This window comes from Nannobrachium achirus (assembly GCF_963921795.1).
Source record: "Nannobrachium achirus genome assembly, chromosome: 9".
NCBI classification, from domain to species: Eukaryota; Metazoa; Chordata; class Actinopteri; order Myctophiformes; family Myctophidae; genus Nannobrachium; species Nannobrachium achirus.
In genome coordinates this window covers 46220791-46243208 of record NC_137818.1, presented here as the reverse complement: position 1 = coordinate 46243208, position 22418 = coordinate 46220791, and the positions used below count along the sequence as shown (strand labels likewise).

The 22418-nt window shown below is 42.6% G+C and overlaps 1 protein-coding gene across 1 annotated transcript in view; it reads right to left on the bottom strand.

The window, feature by feature from the left end:
- LOC308291383 (voltage-gated potassium channel subunit beta-2-like) overlaps positions 1-13515 on the bottom strand; it is a gene marked incomplete at its 5' end in the record, with an annotated part of 85631 nt that extends 72116 nt beyond the window's left edge. Inside the window, one exon of the mRNA XM_080733381.1 lies at positions 13166-13515. Within this exon, the coding sequence (XP_080589507.1) occupies positions 13166-13515 (350 nt within the window). The remainder of the gene's footprint in view (positions 1-13165) is intronic.
- Between the last annotated feature and the right edge of the window lie 8903 nt (positions 13516-22418).

The following is a 22418-nucleotide window of genomic DNA, read 5'->3' as shown; positions in this document are numbered from 1 at the left end:
ACCAGCTTTCAGTAATACAATGTTTTATATCCACTAATAATGCGATTTCCAAACATGAAATATGGATAACATTCTATTTTCAGCAAATTTACCTTGATGTCTATAGTGAAATAATAAAATACATTCACTCATTAAATACAAATAATTAGCTGTTCACTTCAAGTACCTCCACAGAAGTATTGATATATATCTTTTTAATGTTTGGAGTCTAGTGTTCCACCATCTTTACACTTTAGGGATTCTTGACTTCATTCTCTCAACTTTATGTGAGTGATTTCTTGTGATTTCTGTGTACAGCAATCAAACACAGGTGTGACTGCAGAGAGTGTCATGAAGTCGTGCCTTATATGGGGATTTGTGGGTGGCTCCCTATGGTAATAGGGATGCAAATTAGGATATGTGGGGCGTCTACCTATGATAATTAGTATTAGCTGGCACACCCCTTCAAGTTACGAGGATTGGCATTCATCATGAAAAGAACATAGTTAAGAACAATTTTGCCTTCCTAAGAACGTTTCATGAATCGGACTCAACTTCACTTAGGAATTCACTTAGGAAGAAATTTAAGAACAGGTTAAGAAGAAAGTTAAGAACTTATTGGTGAATGAGGCCCAATGTGAGCTGGGAACAGGCCATTACTGAGATCAATTTGTTGACCGATCTCACATACTTTTGCAAACATAAAACATAACCCTATGCAACTAATGGAAAATGGCCGCTTAAAGGCAAACTTTACCTTGATGTCACTGATGTGAGGAGGTCAATAATATTGTGTGGTAGAAAATGCCCTGTTCTCTGTGTACTGTGTTTCTATTGGACATAGAATACATCATTTCATGTAATCGAGTGTACGGAATGTCAAACACATGAAATGCCCGACATGAAACAATGAAGTCGTCATTTCACGATTTATCCATTCTGACCAACCCCTCTTTCTTCTAACATCTGAACTTGTTTTGAAAGGTACTTACACAGTACAGTAAACTGTATGTGTCACTTGGTGCCCCCTGTTCAGGGTCAATGGTAATACTGCACAAAACCTCAGAGAAGGGTTTGTTCTGAAGTCAGTATCAGTTGCCCGTGTAAGGTGTGGCATCTCTCAATGTCAAAGTGCTACAGTGCACAACTCGTAATGTTTGCAACTTTTGTAACTCTGAGAGTGTACAAGTTTAACCTTCAAATGGACCATTCCGGGCCACAGCACTAACAGCGCGGAACTCATAATGTACAAGTGCGTGTTAATTTGTCCATTTGGGTACATTTGTACACCCTCAGAGTTAAATTAACAGTGAGGATTTTGCAGATGGCACAGTCAATATTGGACCTGACTCTTGTGTAAATGTCAAACCCTCTGTCAAGATGCCAAAGCTAAGGGCATCATCCACAGAGACTTGTGTTGTTTGGATATAAATCAGTCCAATTTTCTGCACATGTTCCCATTTTAACAGGCACATTTTGGAAATAACTCTCTCTCGCACGCACGCACGCACGCACGCACGCACGCACGCACGCACGCACGCACGCACGCACGCACGCACGCACGCACAACTGTGGGAGGGGTTAATAATATGGTACTCTCACAGACTCTGGGCTAGAAATAGCTTTCCCCCTAAAGGGGCCATGGACATGGACATGGGGACAAACAATGCCACCCATGCCTCATACCCCTCCTCTTCACTGGAGTCACGGGGAGGAGGAAGAACAGCTCTGTTTATCCCAGCGAGTCCAGGGGGAATTCATTTACCCCACACACAAACACAGAGTGCTTCTTCCCCCATTTATTAATTAGCCCAGGGCAACATTAGAGTAGCTCCACATTGTTATCATAATAAAGGACTTGCACGGTTGCATGGGTTTCTTTTAGTCCATGTCTCCTTGAAGCCTGGTTTATACTTCATCGTATGACAGTGTCGCGCAACGGAAATAGCCAATCTACAAGCCCACAACGCTTTGCGGCATGGCGCGTTGTGGGCTGGTAGATCCTGCCCTTAATAGTAAAGCACACCTTGAGGGGCCCATGTGTGTCATTGAAGTGAGCCGACAGAGGGTCGGGTCTGTTTGCCGGAGCCCACCAGGGGGTGGAGCCCCCCCCCCCGAGGACCTCTTGAAAAGTGTTGTTTATCTTGGTTTACCCTTCCACTGTCTGCAGTCAAAGGCTACAGGCCAGACACAAATAGTACAATAACAGGACCAGATACTGTATCAGGTTCCCTGGTAAGTGGTAATGAATATGTTCTTCTCATTCAGATATTTAAACCTGTGAACAATCTTCTTCTTTTCTTTGTTTCTTATTTTACAGTAGGCAATAATTTTTCTTCGGGTGGAAACCTTGTATGTCCAAAACCGTTTGTTTTGTATTTATCATCTATAAAATGTAATACATTAGTGAAAACAGCAGATCTACAAGCGTGCTTGTTTTTTTTTTGTGTGTGCTTGTTTTCACTAGTTTTTTGTGTGCTTGTAGATCGGCTGTTTTCACTAGTTTTTTGCTACAGTCTTGTATGATGAAGCAGGGCTTTGCTTTACCAAAAGACGTACACATTTGAAACTTGGAGATACGAGGTTTCTGCCTGACTGTGACGATATTTTAGTGATTATGTTGTGAGGAAAATGTTGAGATAATAGCCATTTTGGTTAGAACTGACTGAAAACAACTTTGTTCTTCAAGTTTAAAATGATACTAAATATATTTTTAAGTGTCCAAATAAATTCAAAATATTATCAAATTATCTCGCGGCACCCCTGGACTGCCATCGCGGCACCCCAGGGTGCCCTGTCACCCACTTTGAAAACCCCTGCCCTAGGCTCACCTGCCAGTGACATAGTGCCTCTGTCCTAGTCCTCCCTGTTCAACACGTACCACCACAACGTCCAATGTCCAACATCCACTAATGACAGCAACTGGTGCAACCTTACATTCTCCACCATCACCTTCACCAACACCCCGGTTCAAAAAAGTATAAATGCGATCAATTTCTTAACATTTACACAATAAAATGACAGCTGGGAATAAGAACCCTGAAAGAAAGATCCCAGCTTCATTTCCTGGATATTTCAGGCACTAGGGAAATAAGTGGAAATGGCTTTGTTTTGTTTTTTGTTTGTTTTTTTTGTGTCAGATGTAGTTATGTAAGAGTATCTAAAAGAGATTCCTTTCAGTTTCAATTCAATGTAGAATATTTTCACCGCGGGCAAATCTGCTAATAAAAAGGAAAGGGAGCCACTTGATTAAAGAGGAAGTAGAGCATAAAAGAGGATGAAGGGAAAGGGGAAAGCAGGAGATAATATAATAATAATAGCACACATTCAAGTCCTGTAAGAGCTACTTACCCTCACAGCACCATCTCAGAGCTAAATTAACACAGGATATTAAAGTGTAGTAGCCTAATTCTATCACATGTGGAACACTGGGTTTAATTTAAATAAACTAAAACTGACAATTCTGCACATTGCCATAAACACAAATGTGTCTGCTTTTCAAATGAAATCATTTTTGTACCTTGAAAGTCTACATATTTGTGTTAAATTACCTGAGTAAGTAACACATTTTCCCAGATATTTAACAGGAATTCAAAAACATAATTAAAACATTACTGTAATAGCACATTTGGTGAAAAAATGGCTAAGTGCACCAAATATTTCAACAAGACATACCAGAACACATAGGCCTATTTGCAGCAGTTATCTGAAAGGTTTTTAAGATTAACATTTACATCCTTACAGTGCCATCTGCTGGAACAGAGGAACATTGCAGACATCTACTGTACATACAAGCTAATACATATTCATTGCAGATTACTGCACCAAATAAGAGCTCAATAATAATCATCACCAAGCTCCACCGGCTGTCAGTCAGTCTGTCACACTTTTGCCCTAGTCATATCTCTTCCACCGTTGGCACTATCAATGCCAAACTTTGCACACACACTCCTTGGATGGCAAATCACAACGTCCTCCACCCCTCATTCCTCACATGGCCCTCTTCTAGCGCATCAGGCCGATTTTTGCAAAACACATTTTTGGACACTGCTCCTACAGATTCTGGCCTAGATTCACACAAAGCGGTACACAGTATCTCTAAAGCATACATGGGCAACTGGCGGCCCGGGGGCCACATGCGGCCCCCACCTTCACTTAATGCGGCCCGCAGGTTAATACTGGAATACTGATATATTATTGATTTCAGCTGTTGCAATTCCAAACATGACCTTCTTTAATTCCGTCAGTCTATATTAGTAGCTTTATGACTTAAGTAGTATTAAAATTAATGTTTTTTTATGTAAATTCAATACATTTGTATTTAAGTTCATACATTTAATATGAGTGTATAACTAGATATAAATTAAATCAAAATGTTACATTTCAGGATTCCAATAAAAAAATAACAAAAAATAAGTCAGGATTCGAATTCAAAAGCGATGCGTTTTGAGCTTGTAGATCTGCTATTTTTGCTTCTTTTGAATGCCAAAGTAGGACTTAGCAATATGCAATGCGGCCCTCTGGAGTGAAGATGGAAATATAGTGGCCCTCGCCATCATCAAAGTTGCCCACCCCTGCTCTAAAGTCATGTCATCAACATGGATCTGTCCCATTTCCCATATTCCCTCGTGGTTGGCTACGATTGCCTTCTAAAGTTTGTGTATGCGACCTGACGGTCGCTTATCTCCCGATTAGGGAGTCTTACTGGTGTATTGTATATACGGTACTGAGAGGGGCGGCCAGCCGTCACGTCACTCTGGCTCAGACATGACCATAAGCAAACTCAATACCAGTTGTCCAGAACCACTGGTCCAACCAAGGCCGATGCATACAGTATACTGTATGTGTACAAAAGGGACACAGACATTCGGGTAGAACAGGCACACCCCACCGACTGTCTCTAAGTCCCCAAGAGACAGTGGGGGCTGTAGCATGCCACTTGGACACAATCTGGGGTGTCCAAGTGCCCTTTCTCTTGCACCCATACTATCTGTGCTGGCAACTCGCTCCCTCCCTCAAAAATATGTATGTGTATGTGAAGATGTTCATCGTCTGATCTTCATGCTCCCCTGTACTCAATTATTTTACTTAAGTAAAAGTATCTATACTGCAAAGTAAGAACACTCTGTTACAAGTAAAAGTCTGGAATTCAAAATTTACTTGAGTAGGAGTACAAACGAATTGGTATAAAAATGTACTTAACCCATTTAGGCCTAACCTATAGTTGGGGCTAAATCAGAAATAGCCTACAAAAACAAATATGTTGCTACATACTGTACATGTACTGTAAGCCCCTCCCAAACAGCAAAATGTGAATCCTCTGGGTCTCTTGATGAAAACACACACACGCACGCATGCACACAGGCACACAGATGCACGCACTCACTCACTCACGGACGCACACACACACATGCACACACGCACACAGCAACCCAATTCTTGCAACAACTGTATCAGATAGATTGCAACAACATGAAGCGGCATGCAATATTGTATCAACAAAGTTTCAATAAACCTGAAATATGTAAAACCGTCTCAGAGCCAGGATGAAGTAAAAGACTACCAGTGACATACCTGACTGTAGCTACTTTGTGGGCAATGGGGTCTCGGGCCCGGTTATAGGGGTCCCGTAAGGGGTCTGTTTTTATCTCAAGAGAATTCGCAGTTTAGTATTCTTATTTCCAGGTTGTGTCTGCGGCGGTCAAGTTGGATGCATATTATTTCATGACAAAAATAGTGGAGTGGGTGGGGTGCAGAGAGGTTTGCCACCATGGAAAATACTTTCAACAACGCAAGACTACCTTTGTTTAGGTGAGAAGCGAAGAAGTTTTCTTTATTTTTACTGAAGTCGAGCCCTCGTGGGGTAGTGGAATTCCTGGTCCTGTATCTGTCCTCGTAATGCTCTGGAGTTGAGTATGTTAGTTATTGAGACTGCTATAGATAGATAGATAGATAGATAGATACCTTTATTATCCCAAGGGGGAAAATCAGTTGCCCAGAGGCAGCACAGCAGTATAAGGTTATTTACAAAGTTACAGAGAAGTACAAGAACAGAGTACAGTAAGAGCAAGGTACATCAAGAAAAGGAACAAATAATATATATATATATACTATGTGCTACCAGGAGAAAATCACAACTCAAATTGAGTTACTCAATTGTCAACGTAGCTTGTCATTCCATGATGAAATAAGTATAAATGGAATCCAATGATGGTCCATCATTGAATTCTACTGCATGTGTGTTCTTTATCTCATACAGAGAAACACTGCTGCTCTTGCAGTCATGGTGCTGTCTCACAGCACACTTGGAGCAATGTTTTGTCCATGCCTTAAGTTACCCCTTATCCCTTCTTTGCCTTTTGATTATTTTGAAAAAAAGTTAAAATACTTCAAATAGTCGATCTACATCGACAATTTGCAAGCTTGTAGATCAGCTATTTGAAATATAAAAAAAAGTTTTTTCAAAATAGTACAAAATTGCAAAAGAGTTTAGGGATAAGGGGTAAAGCATGGACTAAAATAGGGCCATTGGTCTGTCGCTGTCCATCAGTGTTGGTGCTGAACCATTCACTAATCTATCCATGTACAGTGACGTGCTGTCATCAACCATTGCATTGCGACTGGCTAAACGGTTCGCTTGGCTCAGAATTAGCTTACGGTAAATATCAGCTATGAGCTATCACCTATTTACAGTTGTGTATTTTGAAATTATTTAATCAGAAGGACCCCTGGAGAGTGCTTTGCCCAGAGTTCGAGTTATACTCCGAGAGCTATGGGGTCCCTCTAGCGGTGCCGAAGGCGCCGCCGAAAAATAGGGCCCCCATAGTTATGGGGGTGGCCCCCATAGTTATGGGGGCCCTATTTTTCGGGTATAAAGTCGGCTAAAACGAGTATTTTCCTATATTAAATCATATTAAATCAGGTATTTTTCGGTATATAGTCTGGATTTCTTGGTACCAACAGTCAGACAACAAGTGCCAGTTTCATAAAATCATTCAGTTCCCAGAGCTTTTCAGTTAATCTACTTAGTTACTTTACACCACTGTCTACAACAGCAAGCAAACATTTTAGCCCGTGAACCTGTCTACAACAGCAAGTATGATGGTTCCCAAACTTTTTAGCCCGTGAACCAAGAGACATTACTACCTTGTACCAAACAAGTAGTGAAAATAGCAGATGTACAAGCTCACAACGAGTTGCTTCGCACTGTGTTCAGTGCGTTGTGACCCATACAACGTGTCCGCCACATCGGTCCAGACCCCAGTGTTAGGAAACAGCTAGCCTCGGAAACCCAGGCTTCATTGGCGATGGTTCTGGTACACCATAGCCATTAGCCACTAGCTAGCCCAAACGTTAGCCTAGCCAGGCAGCACAGCAGCATAACATAGCATTCATTCATCATTACAAGTCTATAGCCACGAGCCCACGACTCACCAGTGAGGACGCCAGGGCTAGCAGAGGGCGATGTTTAATCCCTTCATAGCCTAGGTTGTGTTGTCTTGGTGTTCTGTAAATTCCTTTATGGCCGTATTGTTATAATCCACCGAGTCCATGACGCATCAGTTACGCACGGAGAGACAGACGTTCAGACAAGTTAAAAGGGAAGTCCTTTGAAAGCCATTTCCTCTCTGAACAGTGCCCAGAAGCACATTTCAAAACAAGAGCCTTTCTTTTTTTTTTTTGTCTATACAATCGATCATTCAACACATGTTTATTTTGAAATTGTACTGGAAATAGAAGTAGCCAATAGCTCCTACTTCACGCCACTGATGTCAGAGCCTCTACTTGCCGATCGGCAATATTTTCCCCCCAACCCCCCTTTAGGGGGTGCGGTGGGACGTGGGGGAGGGGGTGCGGCCGCACCCCCAGCACCCCTACTTCCCTCGGGTATGGTCTTGCTAAGACAGCGTTGTTTTGTTTGGTTGTTTTGTTGCTCTCCGGCGTGTCCGCCTTCCTTTGCCGTCCGGGCCGTGGCTAGAAGTGCAAAGACTCGATGCAGTGGTTCCTAGCTTAGCCTATGCCCAGGCCATGGCGAGACCACGCAGCTGGGTAGGTCTGCATCCAGAAAGGTAGGAACCATTGCAGCGAGTGTGTTATAACCCGGACGGTAAAGGAAGACTCACACCCCACATTAAATGCGCCTGATTTATAATAATAAAATTAATAGTAGGATTAAACGGTGTGATGTCATTGTTCAGTCTTACTGTCTAACATGTTTATTTAGTATATCTAGTTAACATAAATAATATAAATTCTTCCAATGGAACATAAAAAAATTAAAAAAACGAAAAAAAAAAAAAAAAAAAAAAAAAAAACACACTTAGAAAAAAAGAGACCCCAAAGGGGGTTGTTGACTATGGGGTCCCAGACTTTAACTATGGGAGCTAAGACCCCACTGGCTCCCACATAACTCGAACTCTGGCTTTGCCCCAAGGCCCCTGGGAGGCTAACTACACCCTTGATGACTGCACACAACAAATAGCACTACAGTGCCTTCAGTTATTTTGGAAAACCTGTTTCTTTTATCCTATTAATCTAACGTAAATAACATTGTGTGATTAAACACTTTCTTTCTTTTTTGTTGCTTTTTACCCATTTCTATTGATTCTTCCCATAAACCACTTTCAACCCAGCACCCCTATTTATTATCTTAAAGGTAAAAGAAATATATATAAAAAACAATTGTGAGAATAACCAAACTACAAGGTCATCACCATCGTATGACAAAGTATAACATATGATAGGGCACAAAAGTAGTTAGAATTATGGTATTGGAAATGTATTGGTGACTCTACTGTATGTCATGGGAGTTCAGACACCTCCTTATGGGAGTTCACTCAGTTCAGCTCCCACTGGCTACCACATAAACATGCTCTGGCCTTCATCCCACTGTTTTGCCAGTTGCTGCTGGCCTATTATGTGATTCTCTAAACTTTGCAGAGTAACTAAAGTAACTACTTTTCTATTTTACTTTGACGTGTAAAGGGTTTTCAGAGCATTTGTCTTATCATGAAGCATTTTTGTATCATGACATCTTTTGGCACAGTTAATGATAGTACTGGACACCTATTCTGCACATTACTATATGAAAATATAATAAAACATGTTATACTATACTATATATTGTTACTATTGTACTGTACAAAAATATGGCATAAGCTTGCTTATTAGTGTTCCACATCCAATTAGCCTACAGTATACTCTACAGTACTGTACAGTACCGCCTCCTTCATAACACTTTAAATATCTCCAGATGAATACGGCCAGCTGTAACACTTCTTGTTATGAAATACCATATCACTATGCAGCTGATGACAGGGGTTGGCATATAAATGACACTCACTATTGATGAGAGAAAGTAATTATAGCCTTGGAGCGGGCAGACATTTTCACTGGACAGCCAAGAGACCACTTAAAGGCCACCTAAATCAGCTGTGTCTTCAAACAATAGTGTTTTAGTAATTCAATAGCTGCATGATCCGCTGCACACGGGCCGGGCCATCCCTCATGGTGAAAGGGGCCGCGCTGAGACGTCGGGTCACAAAAGATAAAGTAGAGATGGATATTCTACCCTGCGTTGTGGTCAAAACAGCAGCTGGCTTTGACCAATGGTGCATGGATGACTTATGGTGACCATGAGCAGCAGTGTGCGGCGCAATGCACCAGTAGTCTCCTTTTGTTTTTCATGGCTAATGTGGGATAACTTTCATGGACACTATGCTTTCATAATGATTTTAAGGTTGAAAGACCTGTCAGACTTTATGTCCACTGACAGTCATAATCTGTTAATAGATAGACAGATAGACCTTTACTGATATACGGAACTGGATTTCAGTTGTCATAACAGACAGAAACGTTCATTTAACAGCCTTACACTCTCAAAGCTAGATTAACAATCTGAATTATGTGAGGAATGGACAAAGTGACTTATTTGCCTCATATTCATCATAGGGAACCAGGCAATTTAAAGGGGAAGACCACCCATTTTCAATACGTCTAGTCGGCGACCTGGCCAACTCGGAACAATGTAAATAGGGAATGAATGCCCCGCCCTTTAATGCAAACCCCATTATACCTGTTTTCATAGGACCCGTTTTGACCATCTGTCTGCCTGTGTCCATTTATGCCCATATATGGAGATATCTGTATCTGTCTGTCTGTCTGTCGGCGTCCATTTTATGTCCATATAGAGATCACTGCAGTTATAGTTCTGGGTCCATTTTATGCCCATATATGGAGATATCTGTCTATCTGCGTCCATTTTATGCCCATATATGGAGTATCTGTCTGTGCCTCCAACTGTGTTGCAGACACAGTGCCGGTTCCCCCTTTAATGCAAACCTCATTATACCTGTTGTCATAGGACCCGTTTTGAACATCTGTTTGCCTGTGTCCATTTATGCCCATATATGGAGATATCTGTATCTGTCTGTCTGCGTCCATTTTATGCCCATATATGGAGATCTTTGACCATCTGTTTGCCTCTGTCCATTTATGTCCATATATGGAGATATATGTATCTGTCTGTCTGCAATCCATTTTATGCCCATATATGGGGGCATTCATTTTATGCCCATATATGGAGAACGCGCGTGCCCGTGGGACGAACGGTTCTCGAGATACGCGGATTACTTACATACATACATACACACTCACAGAGATTTTTTGTTGACTCATGTGGCGTACGTGATGTCAGAGCCTTTTATGAAGTGATGTCACAATGAGTCAGAGCTTTCGCCGATTTCCTCCGGAACAGCCTGATGTCAAGGAGATTCCGAACGTTTCGCGCCGGTTCGGGAAAACCGCGCGTCGGGTCGGGTCGAGACCCGGCACTGCACTCCGTGCCGCGGCGGGGAACGCGCGTGCCGAATCTGAAGCCGGTGGGACGAACGGTTCTCGAGATACGCGGATTACAGACACACAGACACACAGACAGACAGACAGACAGACACACACGCAGAGACTTCTCGCATTTATAGATAGATTGAACTATGTCATTAATATACCTTAGAGGAGTTGTGTGGAAATAGAAAAAAAGTTCCCCCTCTTCTGTGTTGCCTAGAACTTGAGGATTGATTTTGGGGTTTGTATTGTAAAGTACAACTTGATGACATCACACATTGTACTTTACAATACAAACCCCAAAATCAATCCTCCAGTTACAGGCAACACAGAAGGGGGGGGGGGGGGGGGGGGACTTTTTTTCTATTTCCACACAACTCCTCTAAGTTATATTAATGACATAGTTCAATATTGAAAATGGGTGGTCTTCCCCTTTAAAGATGGGGTGCCGTGATCCACAGCGGGACACAGTATTTTGCAACTCATGTCATCAACATGCATCCATTTCCCATATTCCCTCCTGATAGGCTACGATTGCCTTCTAAAATTTGCTGGATTGCTCCCTTTCCGCAAATCATGAACACCACATGCCCTTTCTTTGCAATTAGCCATGCACATTCCCTCAACACATAGGCATACATGCCACTTCAAATCTTCACATCTACCTGCACGTGCCCCTGTTCTAGTGCCACCATGAGGCTGCATGTAAACTTGCGACCTGACCGTCGCTTATCTCCTGATTAGGGAGTCTTGCTGGTGATTATACTTGGAGGACTTTTTTTTTCTTCAAAAACGTGTACAGAAAATGTTAAAATTATGTTTATATGTGGCCAAACCTACGTGCTCATTAAGTTTGCCTGGCTGTAAGGTGGGTAGTGACCCAGCTGATGTTAGCCACACCCCACAGTGTTATGTTGAATGGTAAAAAGTGGAAGGGATGATATTATGATGTCATTATATCAATGTATTTCAATTGGGCCTTTTGACTAAGAGGCTTTCAGCTTTCAGGAAATATCCGAAAATACACAGAGCAGACATATTTACATATTTTACCACAACTGGGGGTCTATTAGACACATACAAAACAGAAAAAGTACAAAACTATGGCACCACCTCTTTAAAGGAAAGTAAACACTCATTCAGTTAGACAATGGTGTTGCGTTATTCAAAAATAACCTTGATACTTGATTCATACTCTGCAGTACAACAGTGTACAGTAGCTCACCGACTCCCTGTTGGAAAACAAGGATGTGCCAAAATAAAGATGGTGGGACAGATGGAGTGACTGAGGCAGCCTAACGAGAATGCGTCAGAGCAGTGCCAATCACATGATTATTGATCATTAAATTGATTATTAAAAGAGGACAAACACTCTTTAATGTATATTCCCGTCAAAACACAACATTATGTCAGCAACCAGACAATGGAGAATGGCAACAATTTACAGTAATGCTCATCGCAAATGTACGAATGATTAATGTGTACGGAACCAATAATCTCTTTCAATTTATGGTATAATACGGTCTCCTGCTCCAAACAACGATGTCTCATGATGATAATTTGGTGGTGTCTGGAGTGCACAGGTTATTTGTAAGGGCTTACATGAATCAAGTCTGTGGAACTTTTAACATGGACATAAATAGGATTTATTGTGTGAGTTGGTCTCATAGATGCCACGTTGAATAAGAGCCTTTTTGAACCTACATGACATTTAAGTTAGCAGCCTTTCGGTTCTCAGATTACTGGGTTTACACTATCTGCATATATTTAGCCTGAGCTACTTGTGTCTCATTATTATGTGGATAACTAATTGTTGCTCTGCCAGGGATATGTCATCTCATCAACTAGTTGACTTCCCTTCTAAACTCATACTGCTAATATGGTACAGTATCCCCCCCCCCCCCCCCCCCAATACACACACAGAACTACTCCAAAAACTAGTGTGAAAACTGTTATCACATGTCATCTTAAGCTGACCCAGCTCACCTCTGTATTACTCTGTTTTAGACAGGTATTGAATTTGATCCCTGAGGTATACTTGGCGTTACATGATACTAAGATTATTACTCCTCAGGCTAAACACTTGTCATCTTTGATGTTGAGAGGTCAATCCTTCCTATATCCAACTGTATGTCAGCCAAGTTATTTTTGGATGACACACTGTATATAAGACTATGTGAAGCTAGGAATCTCTGCCATGGAACTCTTTGATGGCCACAGGGAGATCGCGTTTAGAGCAGAGCCATTAGTTCTCGCAAAGCTACTTTTCTGTAGGCTGTTGGGGCGTCACGGTGAACCTTCAGCGCTGTCAGCGCGGTGTCCTCAGCACGGGTCATCATCTTACCTGTACCTCATGCCAGTGGTGTAGGACACGCACTCCCTCAGCGACACGTGGTTCATCTTGAGGAAGTCCTCCAGGTTCTTGAGCTGTGCCGCGGCGCGCACCTCGCGCAGCCGCTGGAACTCGGCCAGCTGGTTGCTGCGCTGCCGCTTCTCCTCCTGCTCCAGGGCCTGCTCTGACAGGAAGCAGCTCAGGCCGCTGCGTACGCTCTCGCTCATGGAGGACAGGGACAGCATCTTTCCCCCGGAGCCGCCTCCGCCACCTCCGCCGCCGCTGCTGACGCTGCTGCTTCGCCGGATGGGGGCTCCGTCTCTAGCCCCGGGCGGGACCCCTCCGCCACCGGGCTTGGGCATCTGGTGGTTGTCAACAGGATGGGATGGGATGCTCATTTGGCGGCTGAGGCTGCGTCCCACATGGCTGACCCGCACCTCAGACACACTGCTTCTGTGTGTCGCAAACATGCCTCAGGCGTTCGTGTCAAGCGCAGTCAGGTGCCCCGCGGTCAAGCAGGGTGCCACCGGGGTGGGTGGAGGTGGGAGGTGGTGGTGGTGGTGATGGTGGTGGGGTCAAACAAGGGGTCGTCAAAGACACACAAATAAGACGCACGGAAAAACTGACCGAACGGGAGCTGGTGCCGCACCACTGTTATTACAGTCTGAGGGGAGTGGGACAGTGCCACGGAGCTTTAAATAGCACCTGTTCCATGTGGGAAGGGGGTTGGTCGGCCAACAGGACAATCCTGCCCCCCCCCCCCCCATCATCAGCCCCATGCATCGTGGCCTGTAGTGTAATCAGAGCCCCCACCGACCATCCCCCACAACCTCTGCCTTTTCCACATCTATTATTTGAACACAAGCACAATGGCTCCTTGAAAAAGGAAATCTTTGTGCGTGAGTTTTCAAGTAGGTGAAGAGACAAAAGTGTCCCTGTTGTGCACGTGGTACAAGGTGTTCCCTGCTGTGTGAGATGCCTGTGTACACACACACACAGTGCCTTGGCAGTGTTTGTGATATTGTGGCATGCGGGAGGCATGATAAAATGTGGGCAGCGATAACTACTTTGGGTTGCTGTTGAGATGAGTGACATTATTTCTCCAGAACTGGCAGTCTCCCTTTTTGCTAAAGCTGGCCTGCTATGTTGGGGTCTTTAAGTAGTATCATGTATAATAATAAACTAATAACTAAAGGGGAACACACACTGGACGCGGAGGCGGCGCGGAGGCGGCGCGGAAGCGGCGCGTCAAAACATACAGCCCCATTATTTTCAATGAACTAACCCACACCGGCACCGTCAGACGTGCGCAGCCGCGGGTCTGCCGCCTCGCCTGCCACGCTGATACGCCGCTGTTCTATTTTTCCAGCGTTGCCGCGCGGTGAACATGTTCTCCCATGGTTCTCCCCACCGGGGAAATGGATGTGCTGTGTGGCAGCGCGCCACACAGCACCAGTTGGGGTTACCGCGCGGCACTTCACGTGCGTCGATAGCACGACGTGACGCTGCGCAGCCGTCCGCGTTCAGTGTGTGCTCCCCTTAAGTTTGCTGGACTTTATTGTCTGTATGTCTATTTGTTGTGACCTATTTCGTACAGTGTGATTGTTGATCAAATCATGATGAGCAAAAGCTCCCGATTTCTGCATTTGCGCTGTACAGTATGTTGCATGTTTATATTTTATTGGGCATAATCTTAACTCATCTGGTGCCGATCCCGAACTAGTTCGGCTTTATTTCAATCCAATACAATCTTTTTTTTATTAATTCACTTACCCCGAGCTGCTTGTAGAGTCGTGGGTGGTCCTGGCTCGCTAGCCGCTAGCCAGCTAGCCGTTCTACTCTGTCCGACGATATATTCCATTAAAAATGGTTTAAAATACATTTTTGAGCTCCCCAATGTTCACCCGATGTTCGGCGCCGCTTCCGATGAGTACACGAGTGTGCCGATCCCGAAGTAGTTCGGCTTTATTTAATTAAATGAATAAAATGATAAGAGGCCTTCTGAAGCCTGGCTTGATTTTTGTAGCTACTAGCCGAAAGCTAACAACGTCCCAATGAAAGGCCGCATCTTTAAAGGCTTATATCTCTTTTTTGTGTTTTAGGAAAGCGGCGCAAGGTTTATTTACGGCGAAATCGCCCAAAAATGATCTTTTAGATGACAAAATGGGAATAGCCATTCTGTTAGCATCTTCATCCGGGACATTTCCATGCAGTGCATGAACGTAAGCACGTCAGGTCCTGGAAGCTGAAGTCCTGGAAGCTAAAGCGCTTGCCTATGAGAGATGCGCTGGCATTCTTTGGCCCCTAGAGGGCGCTGGCACGAAAAGAGTTAATGAGAAGATGTAATTTAAGATGGTACCAGTTGTAATTTAATTATGAATTTCTAAACAAGTTAACCAGAGCTCGTATTTAAGCGATATCACAAACTAGTGTCCCCACCTTCTTCAGTTTTGTAAACAAACACATTTCACCTGTCTGGTGTAGTATGCAGCTACCTTTAGAAAGGTTACATGCTCCAAAGTATCAATGTCGAACATAATGATGCTTCAATTTCCTCGGCCAAAGTGCACAGCGTTTGCCGAGCATATAATCTATCTTATATTAGCTTTACTAGATCGGCACCCTTTGAGCGACCCCAACATACTTTGTTATTTTAAATGTGCAAGAGATTTTTCTCAACGTTGAATATAGGGCTTGATACTCAGTTACTAATGTGTCCCAATTATATGCAGTAGAAACATACCGGTACTCCATGCTCTGTGACAAATAGTAGGTGTTTGTATTTTAGCACCTTATTCACTTGCATTTCACCTACTGTACAATATAACATTTTCTACACTTCAAAGAACCCATCGAATACCAAGTCTTATACAGTATGAGTTCTTTCCTCGACAGGGTTGAGCTATTTTTTTCCAAATGTTATTAGTTTGGCACTTTTTTCTTTCATTCACGCAATACATAAAACGGAGCTGGTATTCAAAAATGTATTTAATTGAGGTCATAAGACTTCCTGGATCTACTTTATACACCAATTAAGATCAAGTAGGGAAATTAACCAACAGAACTAACTTTTATTATTGAATATACATATTACAGTAATATTAGAGAACTTCAGACTTGAAACATGTTTACATTCTACAGTTCGTAGCTTGTTCAATGCAAGTCAATGGGGACACAAAATGCTAACTCCTTCTGTTCGTCACAGAGGCATCATTCTGTTGAGTTAATTTTTAAATATAGAAAATGTAATATATTGGTAATTGGATAGCACTGGTGGAAGTACATTGTTTTTTTATTTAAGTAAAAGTAGCAAAAATATATAAATACTTATATAATTATATACAAGTAAAGGTCCTGTATTACATAAATATATATTTAATGTACCAATTACCAAAGTAAAAGTACTCATAACTTTCAGAATATGTCAAACCTTTTCAAAAATAGCTAATCTGTACTGTAGATCAGCAATTTTCAAAAAGCTTAAGTATACAATAGGGCTTAAGTTGTCAATGTTTGTGATAATAATCTATAAACTATTAACTAACATTTTAAAATAATTGTAGTGGAGTAAAAAGTATAAACTATTGAAAAATGGAAATTATGTCAGTTAAGTAAAAGTATTGTACCGAAGCAAAGTACTTGAGTAAATACTTCACTTTATAATAACTTACTTGTACTTAGTTACTTTCCACCACTGTTGGATATCAAGACCTATATATATTCAACGTTATTATTAATTGTTGTTATTAATCTGCAATACACTGACTCCTTCAAAGTAAAGAGTAGAATGAAGCTCTACAGTACATGCAGCGTGCACACAGATATCTAGTGCAGGGGTCTTCAACAGGGGGTCCGGGACCCCTAGGGGGTCCTCAGAGTTACTACAGGGGGTCCTCCAAATCTTTGTGTGATAGAAACATTTTATTCCGAGAACTTTAGCCAAAAATAGCAGATCTACAAGCTCACGACGCCTCGCGCTGCAAGGCGTGAGCTTGTAGATCAGCTATTTTAGGCAAAGGGGTTTAGTGTAGAGGGGAAAGAGCAGACTCAGTATAGAGTGAACGGTCAAGTTTATAAAGTATTGACGGTTCAAGTGGTTAAATATCTGAAAACACAAACTGACATGAATCCAAAATACACTGATGATCGTGCTGTCAAGCGATGAAACTATATGGAATCTATAAAAAGGTTGTGGGGGTCCCTGCTTCATCTCTCTCTCAACTAAGGGGTCCTTGGCCTGAAAACGTTGAAGACCCCTGATCTAGCAATATCATTTAAGATCCATGATTCAAGATCATTATCCGTTACATCTCATCTCATAACGCTCTTACACGAAAGTCAAATTCTTTGGTGTCGGCTACTCAACATTGTAGCAAAACCACAAGAAACTAAAATCAAGCCTCCTCTGCTCTTCCTTGGTTTCTGTGTGCTACTAGTAGTAGTGCATTTTCCCCAACCAGCCACAGCAACAACCACCAGGAGATGCCACACTACTCAATATTTCAACAGCCTCTTTCCCCATCCTGACGCCTAACATGGAAACACATCGTCTGTCGTGTTTCCACTGCAGCCAAACAACAGTGTCTTGGAACATCAGATAAAGAAGGGTGGAGAAGAGAACCACAAACCCACGACATCTTGACCATACAAGCTCCCCCCCACCCCCCCATGAGGTTACTGGGGTCTTCAGAGGACACTGTCTGCCTAATAGTTCCATACACTACGCTATACACTAGTAGTTGGGGCTGTCACGATTAGGACATTTTACATGACGATACATTTTCACTCAAATAATTGCGATTAACGATTTAATTGTGTTTTTGTCGTGGACAATTACATTTCTGTTTGGCTTTTAGGCTTTGAAGTTGCACATGGTAGATATCACACACAACCTAAATATACAAAGAAATTACTGACATATTTGACAACTTTACACTTAAAAAAGAACATTGATAGTGGAAATAGCCGATCTACAAGCTCACAACGCGTCGCGATGTGACGCGTTGTGAGCTTGTAGATCTGCCATTTCCTCTATTTTTGACTTTCTTTTAAATATATGAACATTTTTCAACATGGAAACGATTATGACGATTATGAAAAATAATCACGATTATGTCAAATAATTGCGATTAGACGACTATGTAATAATTGTGACAGCCCTAGTAGTTGTAGGTAGTAGCAGATGCGGGGCAGCATATCCATGCAAGATCAGTCCATTCCATTCACGTCTCTCTCTTCATCCACCCATCTCTCCAATCCGTCAACATGTTCTCCATCCAGCACTTACCCGGATGCCCGGGGTCCGGGTGATGTAGGGGTTCTGGCACGCTGTTGTCATACTGTTGGCTGGCGGTGGCCAGATGTGGCTGCACGGTGTTCTGTGGAGCCCAGCCTGAGATGGGCTGGTGCTGCCTCCGAGTCTGAACCGCTAAGAGCCCGGGATGGGTTATAACAATGCTCTCCAACCACCACCTCCACCCCCCACCTCCATCCCCCCCCCACACTTGGTGACATGGCACACGCAGAAGCCCTATCACAGCCCCCCATCTACGCCGCAAAAGCCCAGCAAATAATCCCACAAGTAAATTATTTAGCTGGATGTTGGCACTAAAAGCCTTAGATTGTCTGAAGCAGCAAATAGAATGCTAAAAGCCCGTCACGGCGCTCGTTCCTTGGTCAGCGCGTGTGTAATACACAAACTCACTCGCTGTGTGCGCAGCGTACAAAGGGCCATTACTTCCCTTCCATTGAGGAACACGTCAGAAACATGAATCAAACATCATAAGCATCGTCCTTAATAGGATAGTTCACTTTCCCAGTGATCTCAGTATGTTTCATTTGAAAAGAAATCACAATCTCTTTCATACTTAAAAAAAGTATCACTACTAAACATAATAATTCCTCATAGTGTAAGACAAATATTACAAAGCCTGTCATTTAATAAGTGAACATGTAATGTAATGGTATTTTTACCTAACTTATATTTGCCTGTTTATCATGTTACTATTACTGTTCTTTTTGGTGCTTTGAGACACTTTGTGGCGTGACAATATGTTTCAAACTATTCTTTTTAGTGCTACCTGCTATAATTTAAATGTTATGCTCCTACTGTAATGCATCTTGTGGTACAGTTTGATGTGGTAAATTACTGGGGTATACTGTAGTATACAAATTGTTACTTTAGGTTAGGGTCACTTTATTGTATGGTAGTACTCTGTGGTACTTAGGGCTACTTTGTAATTAACATTGGTTTTATGGTACTCGACAAAGCTGTGGGAACATCATTATTTTGAGTAGGGTTGCTGTAAGGACGATGCCCCCCCCCCCCCCCCCCCCCCCCCCCCCCATCATTAAAGGTCCTACACCATGCATTTAAAAATAATTTATATAACACTGTTTGTGTCCCAAAAACGTTTTTGAAAAGGTTTGAGGCTAAATTACCACTCCTGAATACAGAGCCCCTGTCATTTCTGCCTGGCTTTCAGAGCATTTTCAGCTGCAGTACCACCTTGTCCTGAGTGGGAGGACTGCGCTATTGAGCCAGTTTTGGCCCCACACTCCTCCCCACCTCCTGCTCAGCAGGCCTGCCCTCCCCTCCCCAACCCTCTCCCAGCTCCTCCTGCCTCCTTCTCAGGCCTGCCCACCCCTCCCCAACCCTCTCCCAGCTCCTCCTGCCTCCTTCTCAGGCCTTGTGACATCACAAATCTGACATTTCACAATCAGGACCGTTCTGAGACATGCTAACATAGATCTGCCCATAAACTGAGAAAGACACAATGGTCAGAAATAGGACTTTGTGAGGATAGAAGTTGCTGGTGGGACACCAAGAAAATACATAAATATTGGAAAAATGAAAATTCATGGTGTAGGCCCTTTAAGTACAAAATATGCGTCCCTGTTTGTCCTCGTACAGTTTCCTCTGCACCCCTTTCCCCGACCCCTCCCACTTACAGCCTCGACGACGCTGTGTCACTGCTGCTAAAAATATATTGCAACCATCTTTACAAGGTTTATTATGCTACCATTCCATATTGTTGTTACTTTTATTTTGACCTTTTATTGGTTATCTGGGGTTGTACTGCGTTATACTTATGTGTGTGACAAATAAAGACGCTTGTTTTTACATTTTTTCAAATATATATATTTTTTTCATACACTTCTCTTTCATGCGTCTCTTGGTGTGTGTGTGTGTGTGTGTGTGTGTGTGTGTGTGTGTGTGTGTGTGTGTGTGTGTGTGTGTGTGTGCGCGAGCAGGGAGGCAGGGAGGGGGGGGGGCTGCGGGAACGAGAAATGAGTGAGGACAAACAGGGACACCTTAAATACTTTGACGAATATACAATATTTGTCTATAAAAGGACTGGTTTGTGCGAAGATAATACACACAACAGCGGCTGGGTAGAGCCAGATACACATTAAACAGTGATAAAACAATGACAACCAAAACTATTATTTACTTGAAAATTACAGACTTAGCTAGAATGGCAGATTTTCTTCCCAACATATATTGCAGGTATTTGGGATGTATTTGTATACTGTACTTACGTAAAAAGTACATGCAATGCATGGCATATCAGCCATTCTAGGGTCAGTACAAACTACACGCATGCATTATACAGCAACAGCTATGCACTGGCTGTTATGAAAGCCAGATTTACAAAATATCTTGTTGATGAGGCCAGCGATCACGTGGTATTCACAGGCAATGGATAATCAGACTAATAGTTATAGGGTAATATGAATATAGTCTTTTCCTGTCAGACATATAGGTGAGTAGAAGTATAAAGTATTGAAAATGGACGAAAGAAAAATTACCTCAAAATTGCACTTAAGTACAGTACTTGAGTAAATGTACTTTCCACCACTTTCAATCAGGGCGATGTGCATGAGTAGCAAAAGTACTCAAATCTTTTACTCAAAGTCAAAATGTATTTCAGTAAAAGTACAAAAGTACTGTCAATAAAAAGTACTTAATGCACCAATAGTAAAAGTACTCAACTACTCATTATGCAGAATGTCCCATTCCAAGTAAAAACCTCACAAGGCATCGCATCGCGACACATTGTGAATGTACATTTTTAAATATAGTAACTAGTAACTAACTAGTAACTAAAGTTTTCAAATAATTGTATCTACATGCTCACACCACCTCACATTGCGAGGCGTAGATCGGCTATTTTCACAATTTCTGTCTCTAATATTTGACAATTTGTCATTTTAGAGGCATCAACAAGTCCTTCAAATGTCACTTTAGAAATGTGCAGATACCCTCTATGTTGGCAGATACACTTTATGTTGGTTTTCTGGGGACCCCCCAACATAATTTGGGGATCCCCCTGGGCCCAACCCACAGGTTGAGAACCACTGTACTAGAGTACTGGGTTACGTTACAACACTGGGCAGCAGCTCCATTAAGCCACCTCTTTAGGCAGCACGTGCCATATATACTGTACGTCTATCCACTGACACAGCATCCCAGAGGGCGCTCAGCTGTGTGCTGACCAACTGTTAGATGGTTGTGTGCCTCCTCCACCTCCAGCTGCTCCATGGGGAGCTGGTGTCATGTCAGGTGATTGTGCATGCTGTCACGAATGTCGCTGGCCTTCTCATTGGCAACCTGCCCTCCCCAAACCCCCGCAGTGTGGGCACGTCGCCCGTCTGGTTTCTTACTGCATGCTATACGTCTCTAGACGGATAGAGATGACCACCACTCCCGTAGTGTACTTGAAATGGACTGAAATTGTCCTTCTAATGTCTCTTTCTTTTTTCATTCCTTTTTTTTTTTTAAATATTGTTTTATGAAATAAAACATTATATAAAATAACAAGTGCATTCATGCATATATGAAAAGGGTTGCACTCATCCATAATTCATCGGTAACTTCAGTGCGTTTGGACACACCGATGCAGGCTGCATAGCCGAAACATGTGTTCTTGTGAGGCATTATTGAAGAATAAAGGTAAACTCGTACAACCCTCACATTAATCTAACAAGGTAACAACTGGCCTTTAGGCCCCTTTCAGAGCAGAATGGCATTGTGGCACAAGCAATTCCACAGTCCCCAAATCTCCCCCTGACAAACATTCACCATCTTGCATCAGTAGCCTACAATCTATAATTTAGGGTAGACCCTTTTGCTGGCGCTGCCACGAGCGCTTTCTCTATTTACGCACTGATACCATTTTAATGGGTCCTCCAAATGTCTAATCTGTCACAATGAGGCCTAGCAGCGAAGAGCTGAAGTATCCAGTGAAAGCAAGAGGTGTGT